Source organism: Miscanthus floridulus, chromosome 17 (assembly GCF_019320115.1).
Source record: "Miscanthus floridulus cultivar M001 chromosome 17, ASM1932011v1, whole genome shotgun sequence".
NCBI classification, from domain to species: Eukaryota; Viridiplantae; Streptophyta; class Magnoliopsida; order Poales; family Poaceae; genus Miscanthus; species Miscanthus floridulus.
Window position 1 is genome coordinate 32,669,324 of NC_089596.1, and position 14,709 is coordinate 32,684,032.

A 14,709-nucleotide genomic window follows, 5' to 3' on the forward strand; every position below is an offset into this window, starting at 1 on the left:
TGTAAAAAAATAAAAAAAAAGGAAAGTAGGAAACGATCGGCGCTTTGGCTTCCGTCCTGGACTCTCGGTTCCGCGATCTCGGCGATCCGCGGGATTTCCTGGACGCGAGTCCGCGCCTGGCTTCCCTGTGCCCATCGTCCATCGACCCTGGCAGCTTTCTCATCTTCGGTTTGGATCCAACGATTCCGTCACGACGTAGACGCAGCGGGCGATCACGGCGGCGCGCTGCAGAAGCGCGGGCGAGCGCGAGTTGCAGCGGCGCAGGCGAGCACTCGCGGCAGCCGACGAGCTTTCGCGGCGGCGCGGGCGAGCGGCGAGCGCTGTGGCGGCCGGCGAGCGTGCATAGCGGCAGCGGACGAGCACGGTGGCGGCCGGCGAGCACGCGGCCAGTGCAGCGGCGACGCGGGCGAGCGCACGCCGTTGCCCGCGAGGTAGCACTCCGCGACGATCTGCTCCTGCCTGGCTCCTTCAGGGCGACGCCGCGACAGGAAAGGAGAAGCCGCGAGCCCGCGACGATCCGGCGAGGTGGCGACGGCGATCTGCTCGGCTCCTCAGGGCGACGCGCGAGGTCTAGAACTCCAGCAAGTTCATCAGCACCAGTTGGTAAGTTCCAAAGTCCAAACATGAGTCAATAACTCAATATCGCATGTGACTATACTATTTGAGTTTCGCACGTTTGGTAATTATAAACTATTTTCAGAAGAATTGTTGAATGATGAAGAGAAATGGCGACATTCGATCCTTTTTTTGCAAAGCAACAAAGAAGCCGGCTGCAGCTGCTTTGAACCCTACCCCACCTCCGGTTGAAACTGTTGTGGAAGAGCAGAATCGAGAAGATAGAGCAGAAGTTGAAGAAATTGCAGATCCTTCGCCCCCGCTAGCGTCATCGCCACCGCCACCGCCCGCATCAAAGCCACCGGTGTATGACATCAATCTTCTACCATATGATCCAGGTGAAAGGCTGCCCATAAAAGATTATCATGTTAATGATCAAGATGCAATCCGTAGAGCATATATTACTAAAGGTCCTTACAAACCTTATATACATGATTTTCCATATCAAAACATTAGAGACACACCTCGTCGATTCAGTTTGCAGTGGTTGTATAATTATGAGTGGCTTGAATATAGTATCAAGAAGGATTCTGTATTTTGCTTTATATGCTACTTGTTCAAGAAGGGCAGTGGGTCAGATGCATTTGTTGTTGATGGATGGGATAATTGGAATATAGGAAACGCCGCACTCATCAAACATAGTGGTTCTACGGCACACAAAGCAGCTCAGGAGAGGTATATTGGTTTATAAATCCCAAGGTAGCAATTGATTATCACATTGACAAGTGGATTGATGAGGAGCTTCGTCTTTACAAGAAAAGATTGACATATTCACTTAGATGTATCAAGTTTCTTTTGCTTCAAGGATTGGCATTCCGTGGAAATGATGAAAGTGAAGAGTCTAGCAACAAAGGCAACTTCATTGAACTTTTGAAGTTTCTTGTAGGAAATAGTGATGAAGTGAACAAGTATGTCTTGAACAATGCACTAGGTAATTGCACTTTGACTAGCCCAAAGATACAAAAGCAAATTATTCATTGTTGTGCCATAGAAACTAGAAAGAAAATAATTGAGGAACTTGGTGATGAGCCCTTTGCAATTTTAGCCGATGAGTCTAGTGACATATCACATAAAGAACAACTAGCTCTTTGCTTGTGTTTTGTTGACAAACTTGGAAGGCCATGTAGCACTTCATTGGAGTTGTTCATGTAGATGATACTACGTCTTTGTCACTTAAGGAAGCAATCAAAGGTTTACTTGATAGTAATGGATTGAGTATGACTCGAATTAGAGGTCAAGGTTATGACGGGGCTAGCAATATGAAAGGTGATATTAAAGGGCTGAAAACATTAATCATGAAAGAATCACCTTCTGCTTATTATATTCATTGCTTTGCACATCAACTCCAACTAGTTCTTGTAGCTGTTGCCAAGAGAAATACTGATTGCAAGACCTTTTTTGATCAAGTATCTATGTTGTTGAACATTGTTGGGGTTTCTTGCAAGCGTCATGGTATGCTTCGAAATGCTAGGCTAGAGAATGTCAAGAAATCACTACAGTGTGGTGAGCTTGAATCAGGGAGCGGTTTAAATCAAGAGATGGGTTTGCCTAGGCCTGGTGACACTCGGGGGGGGGGGGGGGGGGGGCTCGCATTACAAAACTATATGTAGCATCATCACTATGTATTCCCCAATCCATGATGTGCTCATTGAGCTTGGTGCTGATATTGCATATAAGGATGATTGGACAAAGATTCATTTTGTGCTTGGAGCATTTGAAACATTTGAGTTTGTTTTCTTTGTGCACTTAATGTATGTTATTCTTGGATACACAAATGAGTTATCCGAGTGTTTGCAGAGAAGGGATCAAGATATTCTTAATGCAATCTCACTTGTTAATGTGGCAAAGAGCAGAATGCAACAGTTGAGGTCTGATGGTTGGGATAAATTTCATAAGATGGTCACTTCTTTTTTGTATTACACATGGTGTCGAAGTTCCTGCTATGGATGATGCTTATGTGCCTTATGGAAAATCAGCAAGGTATGCCCGTGCCCGAAACCAAAAAAATGATGACCATTTTAGAAGAGAAGTGTACATTGGTGTCATTGATCAAATTAGTCAAGAGCTTGATAATCAGTTTGATGAGATCAACATGGAGCTACTCTCTTGTATGTCAGCATTTAGTCCTTCCAAGTCCTTTGCTTCATTTGATGCACAGAAGCTGCGTAGATTGGCTGAATTTTATCCTAATGACTTCTCCAACAACAATTTGGTACAGCTAGAATTGCAACTTGATAATTATATTGATGACATGAAACGAACTGAATGCTTCCAAGGTCTAGACAACATTGTTGATCTCTCAGTTAAGCTTGTTGATACAAATAGGCACAAAGTGTATGATATGGTGTACTCGCTTCTCAAATTGGTATTGCTTTTACTGGTGGCAACTGCGAGCGTTGAAAGGGTATTTTCTGCATTGGTTATAGTGAAAACAAAATCAAGGAATAAGCTAGGTGATATTGTTCTGGATGATTGTCTACAAACATTTATTAAGCGGGATATTTTCTTTCAAGTTGATGAAGATGATATAATTGAGACATTCATGTCATTGAGAAAGCGACGGATAAACAAGTAATATTGTAAGTCTCTTATATGGCTATATTTTAAAGTATTTTGTATTTCATTTGAACAATTTATATGGTTTTAGAATATGGTTTTACCGAATGAGAATATGGTTTTACCAAATTATATATGGTTTACCGAATTACATAAAAAAAATTTGCTGCGCATACCCAGAGATAAAAACCTAGGTCCGTCACTGCACGCTTCGATCGCCGTGCTCATTTGGTTCACGAGCGTCTCCGACTCAGTCGGTAAACCCTCTAAGGGCATGTTTGGAATGCGGGATTTTTTCCCCGTTCCTGCGTTTTTCCTGTGAAATTGAACTGATTCCTGTGAAATTCCTGTGTGATTCCTGTGAAATTCCTGCGTTCCAAACAGGCCCTAAATGCAGGGGCTAAAATTCAGCATCGGGTGTCACGTGACGTCACCTCGAGTGTTTAGATAATAATAATAAAACAAATTATATGAGTCCTCACTAATCTGTGAGATGAATTTATTAAGCATAATTAATCCATCATTAGCACATGTTTATTGTAGCACCACATTGTTAAATCATGAACTAATTAGGCTTAAAAATTCGTCTCGCAAATTAGTCACAGTCTGTGCATTTAGTTTCGTAATTAGTCTATATTTAATATTCCGTACATGTGTCAAATATCCGATGTGATAGGAATATAAGCTTAGGAGAGAGAAACGAACATAGATCGAGATGACGACGACACTTAGACAGCTGACACCGCATACGCACCAGGACCTGTACTGCACCACAAAAAAGTGACAAAACCTGACATGAACAATGGTTATGAACTTATGCCACACCGATCGACTATGAACTTGCAAAGGGAAATGCCACAGTCGTTTGAGTATGATTCAGATACAACCTGGGTGTTCAACCATCGCATCTTGACCTGTTGTCTGTTAATTAATAGTAGAATATACATAACTATCTTATTTCTCTTTCTGCCATATAATGCTCCTCACTTGCGAATGGCTAAATTAGAACATCGGCTAATCTAGCATACGGACGTCCGGCGCACCACGCGTGTTCGGACGCCCACTCTCAAGTGTTCAACCCCCCGCGTCCGCTTTCGCACCCGCCCCACGCGCACGCCCCCAACGCGTGCCCTGGCCCAGTCCGCTAGCCCTTCAGCAAGCTGTGCACCCACATCTCGCCCCGCAGCCCGTCGCGTCCGCCTTCGCACCGCCCCACGCATGCGACGAGCACGCCCCAGCGCCCCCATGACTGCAGCACCCTCGTCCGCCGACCCCAGCGCCTCAGTCCGCTAGGCCCCCGGCGAGCCACGCGCCCCCGTCCGCCGGCTCAAACACCCCCCCCCCCCGACCGAACAATATTAAACGCTCAAATAAAACACTTACAACAACATGGAACAACTGCTGCAACATAAGACAAAAGCATCTGAAACATTTGTAACATATTATTGCAACATTTGTGTGAAGCATATGAAACAATGCTCGAATAAAACACTTGAAATAATATGGAACAACTGCTACAACATAAGACTGAAGCAACTAAAACTTTTGGAACATATATATTGCAACATTTGTGTGAAGCATATGAAACATCCAGATCAGAATGATTGCAACATACGTCTAGAAACAGGTGAAATATTTTGAACAAATGCTTGCAACATGCCTTTGAAACACTTGCAACATATGCAATATGTTCAGCATCCCCCGATATACTTTTGCAACATACATATGATTCAACTACAACATACATCTGAAATATCTAAAAACAACTGAAACATACAATTGCAGCACAGGGGGGAGAGAGAGTCTGGCGCGGGGAGCACCATGGCCGCCGGATCTAAGGGCGTTGGGAGCTCCTTGTGGGGGAGGAAGCTGTCGTCGGGGGAGGGGTGCGCCGGGGTGGGGGAGGAGAATGACGTGGTGCGTGAAGGAGCCACCGGTGTGGGGGAGGAGGATGCCGCGGTGGGGAAGGGCGCCGCCGCCGGCCAGGGAGGGAGCCGACGACACATGCAATGGAGAGGAGCGGGCCGCTGCTGGTCATGGAGGGAGCGAGCAACGCACACGATGGAGAAGAGCGGGCGCACACGATGGAGAGGAGCGGTGTCGGCTGGGAGGAAGAAAAATGTGTCCGTTCTCAACGATGGAGAATAGTTTTAGATGGACCATGAGAGGGAGCAGGCCGCGCAGCTCCACAGGCCCACGGGAGGTGTGCCGGATCCAATCATTGGCCCCGTTCGCTGGTCTGAAACTGGCTGAAAAACACTGTTCTGGCTGAATTGTTGTGAGAGAAAAACACCGTTCCGACTGAAAAAACAAGCCGAACAAGTCGAATATGGGGTAAGCCAAACAGGGTCATTATCCTTAGAACATTATTGTACACCCCGTCGCCCGAATTCAATAATATTATGAGGTAGCGCAACATACGCATACCATAGTCGCACTACTATCACACAGTGAGTGAAGCTGTATCATATACGTATAGAAGTATCCCTAAAGCACTCCCGTGTGTATAAAATCGTGGGCAAAGGTTATTTCAGCCTAAATGGGTAATGTCTTTGTCACCATCACATCGACAGATTCCCCAATGGATGGGATTTTAAAAATATCTCTCGTGCATCTTTTTTCCTTTTTTTCAAAAGGAAAAAATATCCTGTACAACACCGGGTGTGGCTTTCAGTTAGATTTCTGAAGGAAAAAATGACGTCTCAATTCCTCATCGAGTGTGGTTTTCAGTGAAATTTTTAAAGGAAAAAGGAGGCTTTCCTCATCTCGGTCTGCGGCCACAGACCATTCCGACATGTCAGATGACTTGCATCACACGCACATATGTATGCGCGTGCGTGACTCGTGCATTCTTTTTCGAGAGGGAAATAAAGATCCTGTTGAACACCGGGTGAGTGAGGCCTTGTTTAGTTCCACCCCAAATTTCTAAAAAGTGCTACAGTATCTGTCACATCGAATGTTTATGGCCCGTGCATGGAGCATTAAATGTAGACGAAAAAAAAACTAATTGCACAGTTTGGTGGGAAATTGCGAAACGAACGTTTTGAGCCTAATTAGTCCATGTTTGAACACTAATTGCTAAATAAAAACAAAGGTGCTATAGTAGCCCCAAATTCCAACTTCCTGGAACTAAACAAGGGCTGAAGTTGCAGTACTAGCATGATCCTGAAAATCGTACCTGGGCTAGGTAGCTCACCCAGGCCGTCGACAACACCTATTACCATCACATCTCTCCAACTACACAACCAGTCTGAGCATCTTTGCTAGCCCATACGACCCTTTTTTTACAAAAAAGAATCCGCTACAAACTCTGGCCAACAAAAACAGACAGGGTACCTGGTTCTATATTCAGAATCGATAATTTTCCCCCCATATGATAGTTTCATTACAATAATATCTAGAAATCCTCAAAGCTAGAGGCATAAATTTAGATTTCTAATCAGATATAAAATGAACTAACCAGATGGTATATACGTCTATCATCTTGAATATCACAACAAAAACAAACAGTTTGAGAATTGATTGCAACACCAGCAGTTATTAGTGGAGCTGGAACAGTAGTACCATCAGAGAAAAACGCGCAGCAGTTCCAATAACTGGACTGCCATCTGATTCCCCAATTCATGAGACCACAGCGCATCAATCCCTCCATGTTTTTCAAGCATTACAGATAACAGCTGGTAATCAGACAACAATATCCCAAGGCCATCAGAAACAATAGAGATGATACAACTGCTGCTTTATATAGTTGTGCTAAGAGATTACAGTGTTCTGACTGTTTGCTCACAATACAAAGAATGTATGTATCAGTCTGCGTATAAATAACAGCATTGACATATAGTTCGTGTGAACAGTTCACTCAAACAAATGATAATTTACTTCTAAAACAATAAACACCACGTATAAAAAAATTGCAAAAATCACAATTTACGCTGCTGACCGGCGCTACAGGCAAGGTAGAAAGGCTCCATGATTTTAAGTCCGCAGCAGCACCGGTACCGAAGAAGCTAATAAACAGAGGCATAACTTAGATGCAAATCCATCCTCATCTACAACAAAAAATTTCCCATCTAGCCGCCTCAGGTATTTACACGAGGGGGCACAGATCTTGATTGAGCCTCTTCAAATAATAGTCACGGTCTTGATCAGCAGTTCACACCGCATTGCCCCAAGGCGGCAGCTTTCTGTGTCGGGGAGATGAAAGGATCGATCTTCACCCACAGCAAGGAGAAGATAGACGCAAGGAGGATGGACCAGACGATGACGATTGTTGGTGTGCGGTTCTGCCTGCCCATGAGACCCTTGAGGAAGGGGTAGAGATGGAGGATCACCCAGATCGAGAAGAACAGCTTTCCAAAGAGCGGACCCCAGGATTGGTAGCCGCTGTTAATGGCATACGAAATTCCTGCCACCATTCCGACCAGGTTAATGACAAGAACAGTGGTCGGAGGAATGAGCAAAGTGGTCCACTTGAACACATATAGCTCAGCAAAGTCACCATCCTCATCAGATGCCTTTGAGGTAACTGTAAAGTTGGTATCAATCCCAGCCAACACTTTCAGCAGACCCTGGAACACCGCGAAGAGATGGGCAGAGGTGCCACCAATAACCCAAAACTGCTCATTTCTCCACCAATCTTCAATGCCAACGCCACTCCATCTGAGCTCCAGTATACCAGTGGCAAAAATGGAGGCGAAAAGAAGAATGAAGAACATCCCAGCATAATTACTAATCTGCACATCACAAAATGATATGAACATTAGAAAGATGGCCAAATGATAATCAATTGAAAGGTCTGCGGAATCTAGGGAAAAAACAGCTCTGCTGATCTAGAACACATGACAGCACAAAATGACTATTTGCTTGCATCCATTAACATCACAAAGTGAAATAATTCAAAACAATAGACTCTGTATAGAGTAAGAAAAAAGACAAGGGAAAACAAACACTAGTTATGGCTACTTGTGCACTGGTACTATTTGTTAGTTCAATGCGATAACAGTTATACGGAGTAGAGCAGTGATATGACAAATGATAAATTATGAGAAAAGAATTCTACCTAAAAACATTGAACAACAGAAGGAAGGGAGGATATCTTGTCACTAACCTCAGGAATGATAAATTTGTTGGTAAGGAGACAGATAGCAGGAAGCACACAATAGGCAATAAGTGGAATGGATGTGATTGGATAAACAATGGTGTTGATGTAAGCCAGCCTCTCCAAAAGCTTCAATCTCCCATTGTAGCCATACCAGATAGGACAATGTCTGCTAAGCAGAATTTCCACTGACCCAAGAGCCCAACGGAGAACCTGATTAAGACGATCGGAAAGATTGATTGGTGCAGAACCCTTGAAACAAGGTCGTGGTGGCATGCAGTAGATTGATTGCCATCCTCTTGCATGCATTTTAAACCCAGTCAGAATATCCTCCGTAACTGAACCATAGATCCAGCCAATCTGAAACAACATAAAAAAGGACAATCATAATCTGAGTCCTCGAATGGGAAAAGGAGATCCCATGCCACGATGGTAGGTTAATATGAATCAAAGAGAGGAAAATATGCTTGTCACACTAACCTCTTTTCCCCATTCAGTTTTGTCCTCATACCCACAGCTGATGACATGGATAGCTTCCTTTAGTAGAGAAGCTGGGTTTGTTGAAGGTGGTATGCCACCTTGAGTCATAAAGGTGGATGCAATGAAAATTGGAGACTGACCAAAGCGTTTCTCCAATTTCCTCTGGGACATAAGCACTGACCTTTCATCCTCATAACCTAATGGGATTCCAAAAGTAAGATAAGCAGGAGCCAGCCAACTTGAGAAGCTAAGGATTGTTTTGCTATTTATGTCCAGAAATCAGACTAAGAATAAATGTAAGATAAAAAATGCATAACAGCAAGAACACACCTTCAATACCCTCTTCGATGTCTTCCATGTTGAAGATGGGAGCTGAAGATTCTGTTCTCTTCATAATACGGCTTTGACTATCCATATAACTCTTGTTCTTTTTCTTCCTTCTACCACAGCAGCTCTTAACAACAATGTTAGGTTCCAGATCAGCTTCAGTCAAAACAGGATCATATCCATACAAAGCCTGCCTATTGAAACAGCATCCTGTTCCCACATAGACTGGACCCTGAATGCCATCTAGACCTTTCATGTTGATCTGCAAAACAAATAACATGTGAGCCATGAAAGTTTTGTTGTAATGATTACAAAAGGAACCATCAGTCCACAATACTTACATCAAAGAAAACTATGTTCCGATTAGCATATCGATCATGCAAGTCAATGCCATCGAATCTTTGTGGAAATTGTACATAACAAGTTTTCCTTCCTAGAGCTGGATCCATCATGAAGCACATTGCTTCTCTAAGAGCTTTGCTGCTGTTGAAGTAATGGTCACAATCCACATTGAGAAGATAGGCACCATTTGTCAGCACAGCAGATACACGAATCTGCCCACCAGTGAAAGGGGTATGATTAGCATGGAACAGATGAATGAAGTGCCTGGGGTAGAAGTGAATTCATGGAGAGAAAAGCATACCAGTGCATTCATTGCACCAGCCTTCTTGTGATGCTGAAAGCCTGGTCTCTTTTCACGAGAGACATAGACAAGACGCGGTAATTCATTTCCATCAGTGTCAAGACCACCACTGTGCCCCAAGAACACCTGATTTCACATAAAAAAAAAGATATAAGAACCAGATTACATCCATGTTTCTAACGAAGCTTCAGTTGAAGCAATGGGCAGTTGAGCACCTGAATCATGCCAGGATGGTCCCTAGGATTATTCCCAGGCCAAGCAGTTCCATCAGCCATGGTCCACCCCTCTTCAGGCACTTTCTGTGCTTTGGCAACAAGGGCATTGATTCTTACTTTGAATTCTTCATACTCTCTCTGAAAAAAAGCATATCCAGAGTTAAAATAAAAGAAGAAGGTAGAGCAACAGTGATGTAACCATGAGAATATGAGATAGCAGTTTACCTTCATTGCTCGTCTTTCCTTAACAAACGAAGGTTGAATTTTGTCCTTCAGGTAATCTATTTTTTGAGCAAAGTAAAATTCTGGAGCTCTTGGTTCAATATTGTGCTTCTTACAAAAGGGAACCCACTTTCTAGCAAATTCTGCGGTTTCTGAGAGAGACTCAAAAGTCAGCATAGCTGAACCATCATCAGAAACATAGCATGACACTTTGTCAACAGGGTAATCAACAGCAAGAATGGACAAAACAGTGTTGGCTGTGATCAGTGGAGGTTCCTTCAATGGATCCACTGTACTGACGAAGACATCAATGGGAGCCAGCTGTGACGGCTCTCCCTCTCTATCATACCTGAAACATTAGAAATAGGTATATCAACACACAAAATGTCAACACAAGTAAATAAAAAAAAAAAAACTCAAAGAAACGTGTGCAATGTTGTAGCTTACCTCAATGCAAGCCTGTCAAGGTATGTCTCACGGTTGATCGGATACCATTTTGGGAACTGATCTAGAAGCCAGGACAAGGCAAACCAGACCTCACAGATAACAGATACTAGCCACAATCCATAAGCATTATTCACTGGATGACTGACACGATATTGGAAGAAGAAGCACAGGATGATAAGACGGAGAATGATCACTATCCGGTAAAGGTTGACCTGGTTTGAGGGAATTGGCACAATACGGCTCAAAGGTAGCCGTGCATCATCAACCCTGCGACAGAAAAAATTACAGAGAACTCAATTTCTTTGAAGCAAAATCTACAATAACTGAATGTGTGCACTATTAGTAAGGGTTAGCTAAGGAAGGATAAATGGATCTTCATCTACTCAGAAGTGCAAAATTATCTTAGTCATTGATTAACATGAATGGGCAGTTTAATGCCCTTGTGAGTCCTCTGCAGTGTATGCTCGTATAACATACCCCCCACTAGTTCATCCCAAAGCAACACAAGTTCCCAGATACAACATGAACATATATCATGCAAACCTAAATCCAATGCACTGTAAGGAGGTATAATATCATAGGCAAGGGAAGGTGGTATACATTTGCATATCTTCTCCATTTGAGCCAGTCCCCTCCATGTCTCCTCCTCTAGCCTCTGGATATTTATTAGTCACTTGCATCATATTTTTGTCCTGTTTAACCCTCCAGCTCTCAACTCTTTCCTTCCAGTCAACACTATTAAGCCCATAGGAATTCAAGTCCTTCGAGGGGTCCACAATCCTCACAGGAACTGAAATCATAGTAAAGAAATATTAATGATCCCCAGCTAATATGCAGACAAATTCTCCAAACATAGCAATTTATGATGTTTGATACAATACCTGGAACGCTTGGATCAACATAGCTTGATGTTGGACTGCGGATAGAATGACGGTCAGGGGAAGCATCAGGGATCTCTCCAGATATCTGAAGATAAGTATCAGTATGTTAGTTGGTAAGAGCACATATTCATATAGAAATAAGTATAATAACAAAAGTGCAGCAGTGGGCAGTAGCGAACAATGCACCACAGTATCACTCAGATCAATAAATGAACATGAATGACATATATTATACCTGTTGTCCACTTGTCAGGCGTGGAATCCGATGATGTGGCTCATGGCGAGCAGATGAAGACAGATCAGCATCATCTCTTTGCAGTTGCCACTCTGGGCCTTTCCCATTGTTGAATTCATTGTCCAGGTCATCAACATCTTCCTCCTCCTCATCACCATGAACTCGAGGGCTACCTGAATTTCATCAAAGAGGAAGTAAGAAGAATTCGTTAACTACTGTTATAGAGAATAAAATGGATTAGAAGGCTCAATCTAGGCTGTCAAATGTCATTATCATAAGGCACATCCACTATGCTTCAAGCCTGCAACCATTTATTCACGTAAAGTAAGCATGTGATGTGGACTCCCTCATGCTAACATCATACAAGTTACACACACTGAAAGAAGTTGCCAGGAAACCAACCTTTCTGTCTCTTGTATCTAGTCTTGCACTGAGGGCAGCACTGGTTCCCCTCCTTGCGCTCGTACTCATAGCAAGGGCGGCAGACAGGGAAGGCACACTCATTGCAGGCAACAAAGACATCACCAGTGGCTGAAACGCCAACAGTGTCGCCACAAATCTGGCAGACCTGCCCATTCGCGCTCTTCGCGGGCTTAGCCTGCATCCGCGAGATAACAACAAAGTCAGCACACATCAAAACAGAACTACAACAATTGGAAGTCACGTCAGTCACCCATGCACTTCACTGGTGACCAACAGACTGAAAAAAATCAGTCTGCGATCAAGTGTCTACTAGTCTTCAAGTCGAGGCTAAGATCAAAATGCCAGAAAGGTAATTTAGAATTTACATAAGATGAACTAAATCAAGGGTGTAATAGTCACAAACAAAGGCACGCTACAGCAGGGCAACGAAGGATCTAATTCACCGTCGGTGCCATGGTAAGGAACTGTTGAGGCACGGGTGGGATCTAAACAATCCGAGGCTGCATTTCACTGGATCTCCGAAACGTCAAAACATGTCCACTACGGCACTACCTATTGGTGATTTGGCAACTCACGAACAATTCAGAAATCGCCAGGAGGACATGACTGATCTGGTCACTTACACGGCGCGACGGAAGCATCGCTGAAATGTGCCGGCGAAATCTACGAGCAGAGACACGCACAATTGAGGGGCGAACCCCGAGCGTTACACTAGGACTGACACCTCGGCCCAGATCCACCGACAGGCGCGCGCGCGCACGGCATGAGCCACCGCTAGGACCAGAATCTGAAGCAGGCAGCGAGGGCGGCATTGGGTGGACGTACCGGGGCGGGCGCGTCGCCGTCGTGTCGGATCATGACGAACTCGTTGCGGTTGCGCGAGCCCGCCACCATCCCCTTGTTGGCCGCCATCTCCGCTCCCCTTCACGCTCCTCCCACCGACACCGCTTAACACACACGCCACCGACACCGATCGGCCCGTGCGGGCCTCTAGATCCGAGCGGCGGCGGCCACCACCATGCCCCCAGATCCCTCCCGCTCCCTCGCTGGCTCGCTGCAATGCCGCGCAGTGGTGCTGCTGCCGCTTCCGCTTCCTCTCCACACCTTCCTTCCTTCCCCCCTTCTATTATTACATACTCCCCCGCTCTCACTCGGTTAGTTTAGCTGAGTTGGTGGGAGTCGCCTTCCACCGGCTACCGCCGGTGGCCCGTCGACTCGTCGAGCGGAGGAGCACGCCGGGCCGTTGGGACGCGAGACGGAGGAGGCATGAGCCGTCGGATGCAGAGGGGCGGGAGCGTGCACGTCCACGTCGCGTCGCTGTCCACAGGCTGTCCCCCGCCGCGCACGCTGCGAGTGGGCGCCCCGGTGACCGGCTGCAGCGGGTCGATCTGTCGGCGCCTCGTCGGCGGACCGAATTGCCCTCCTACCTGCCGCTGATTATTGCATTTTTTTTTGTTTCTGTGGCAAAAAAAAAAGGGAGGAAATGCCATGTGCACCATGCGTGTTCCGCGTGAGTTGGCATCGGCCTGATCATGCGCTTGTGATTGGTAGATGCATGCAGAGATCACGGTTGAAATCTCAGGATTACAGTGTGTGTGTATGTTTTGTCACTCATCATTGATGCTAAGTGCACTTCTACATATCTACATAGGAGAATAATGAATGGAACTGAATTGGTGGTACATGCTAGAAAATTACCTCTCGAAAATGACTTGTCCTTGTTTCTAGTTTGATGAAGAGCATCACAGGGTTTTTTTTTTTTTTTTTGCCTTCCTCGAACTGATTAGATCTCTTGGGCAAACTGGAAATGCTTGGACTACTGAGGCTCTATTTGATCTCATGTTCTAAAGTTTAGCCACTAAATTTTAGACTATTTTAGCTCTTGAGACTCCAAATATAAGGTTTAAGGTGCTATCTAAATTTTAGCCAACCTCACAACACTTTAGACCATGAGTTAAAAGTAATCTAAAATTTTAGCCATAACTAAACTTTAGACCATATAGAATCCAAACAGAGCCTACGTACTCCTAATATACAACACTTTCTTCAACCTTTTGATTTCATCCACCGACACCAAAAAAAAGATTAATAAAAGAGACAATCCATACACAATTTCTTTTATTTATGTGCATGCACGAACTTTTTATTCCTTTGGTAGTGGTTGCAGGTCCTGTCTTGTTAACATTTCATAATCACACTACCTTCTTTTTAAAAACAAAAGGCAGGAGGTTTCGTGTTATGAACAATATATATATATATATATATATATATATATATATATATATATATATATATATATATATATATATATATATATATATATATGTACGCTTTGCACTCCATGCAACGAAACTCTCTCTTTCAGTCTTTCGTATCTGCATCTTCGTCTGGCACAGCAAATATTCATGACAAACAGGTCGTTTTAATTGGATATATACTGCGCCGTGCTTCCTTTAAACGTCAATGTCTTCTTTATTTGATTCTGATTCAGAAAAGAAATCCAACATTTCAATGTGAAAATGCATGTGCTTTGGACGAATTGGAGGATCAACTGCGAGGGATTTGAG

The 14,709-nt window shown here is 44.2% G+C and overlaps 2 protein-coding genes across 2 annotated transcripts; one reads left to right on the forward strand and one right to left on the reverse strand.

Moving 5' to 3' along the window:
* Positions 1-2,557: 2,557 nt before the first annotated feature.
* On the forward strand, positions 2,558-3,190 carry LOC136515507 (uncharacterized). Its single transcript, XM_066509075.1, has one exon. The coding sequence runs from the start codon at positions 2,558-2,560 to the stop codon at positions 3,188-3,190; it is 633 nt and encodes a 210-aa protein (XP_066365172.1).
* A 3,705-nt stretch (positions 3,191-6,895) lies between these two features.
* On the reverse strand, positions 6,896-13,264 carry LOC136516782 (probable cellulose synthase A catalytic subunit 1 [UDP-forming]). The gene is made up of 14 exons (XM_066510266.1): positions 12,968-13,264; positions 12,122-12,317; positions 11,720-11,892; positions 11,485-11,569; positions 11,204-11,393; positions 10,604-10,870; positions 10,160-10,505; positions 9,935-10,072; positions 9,720-9,845; positions 9,418-9,630; positions 9,080-9,338; positions 8,750-8,946; positions 8,279-8,629; positions 6,896-7,904 (listed from the first exon to the last, which is right to left on the reverse strand). Exons 1-14 carry the CDS (start codon positions 13,052-13,054, stop codon positions 7,317-7,319), a joined length of 3,216 nt encoding a protein of 1,071 aa, XP_066366363.1. The 5' UTR covers positions 13,055-13,264; the 3' UTR covers positions 6,896-7,316.
* Positions 13,265-14,709: the final 1,445 nt, after the last annotated feature.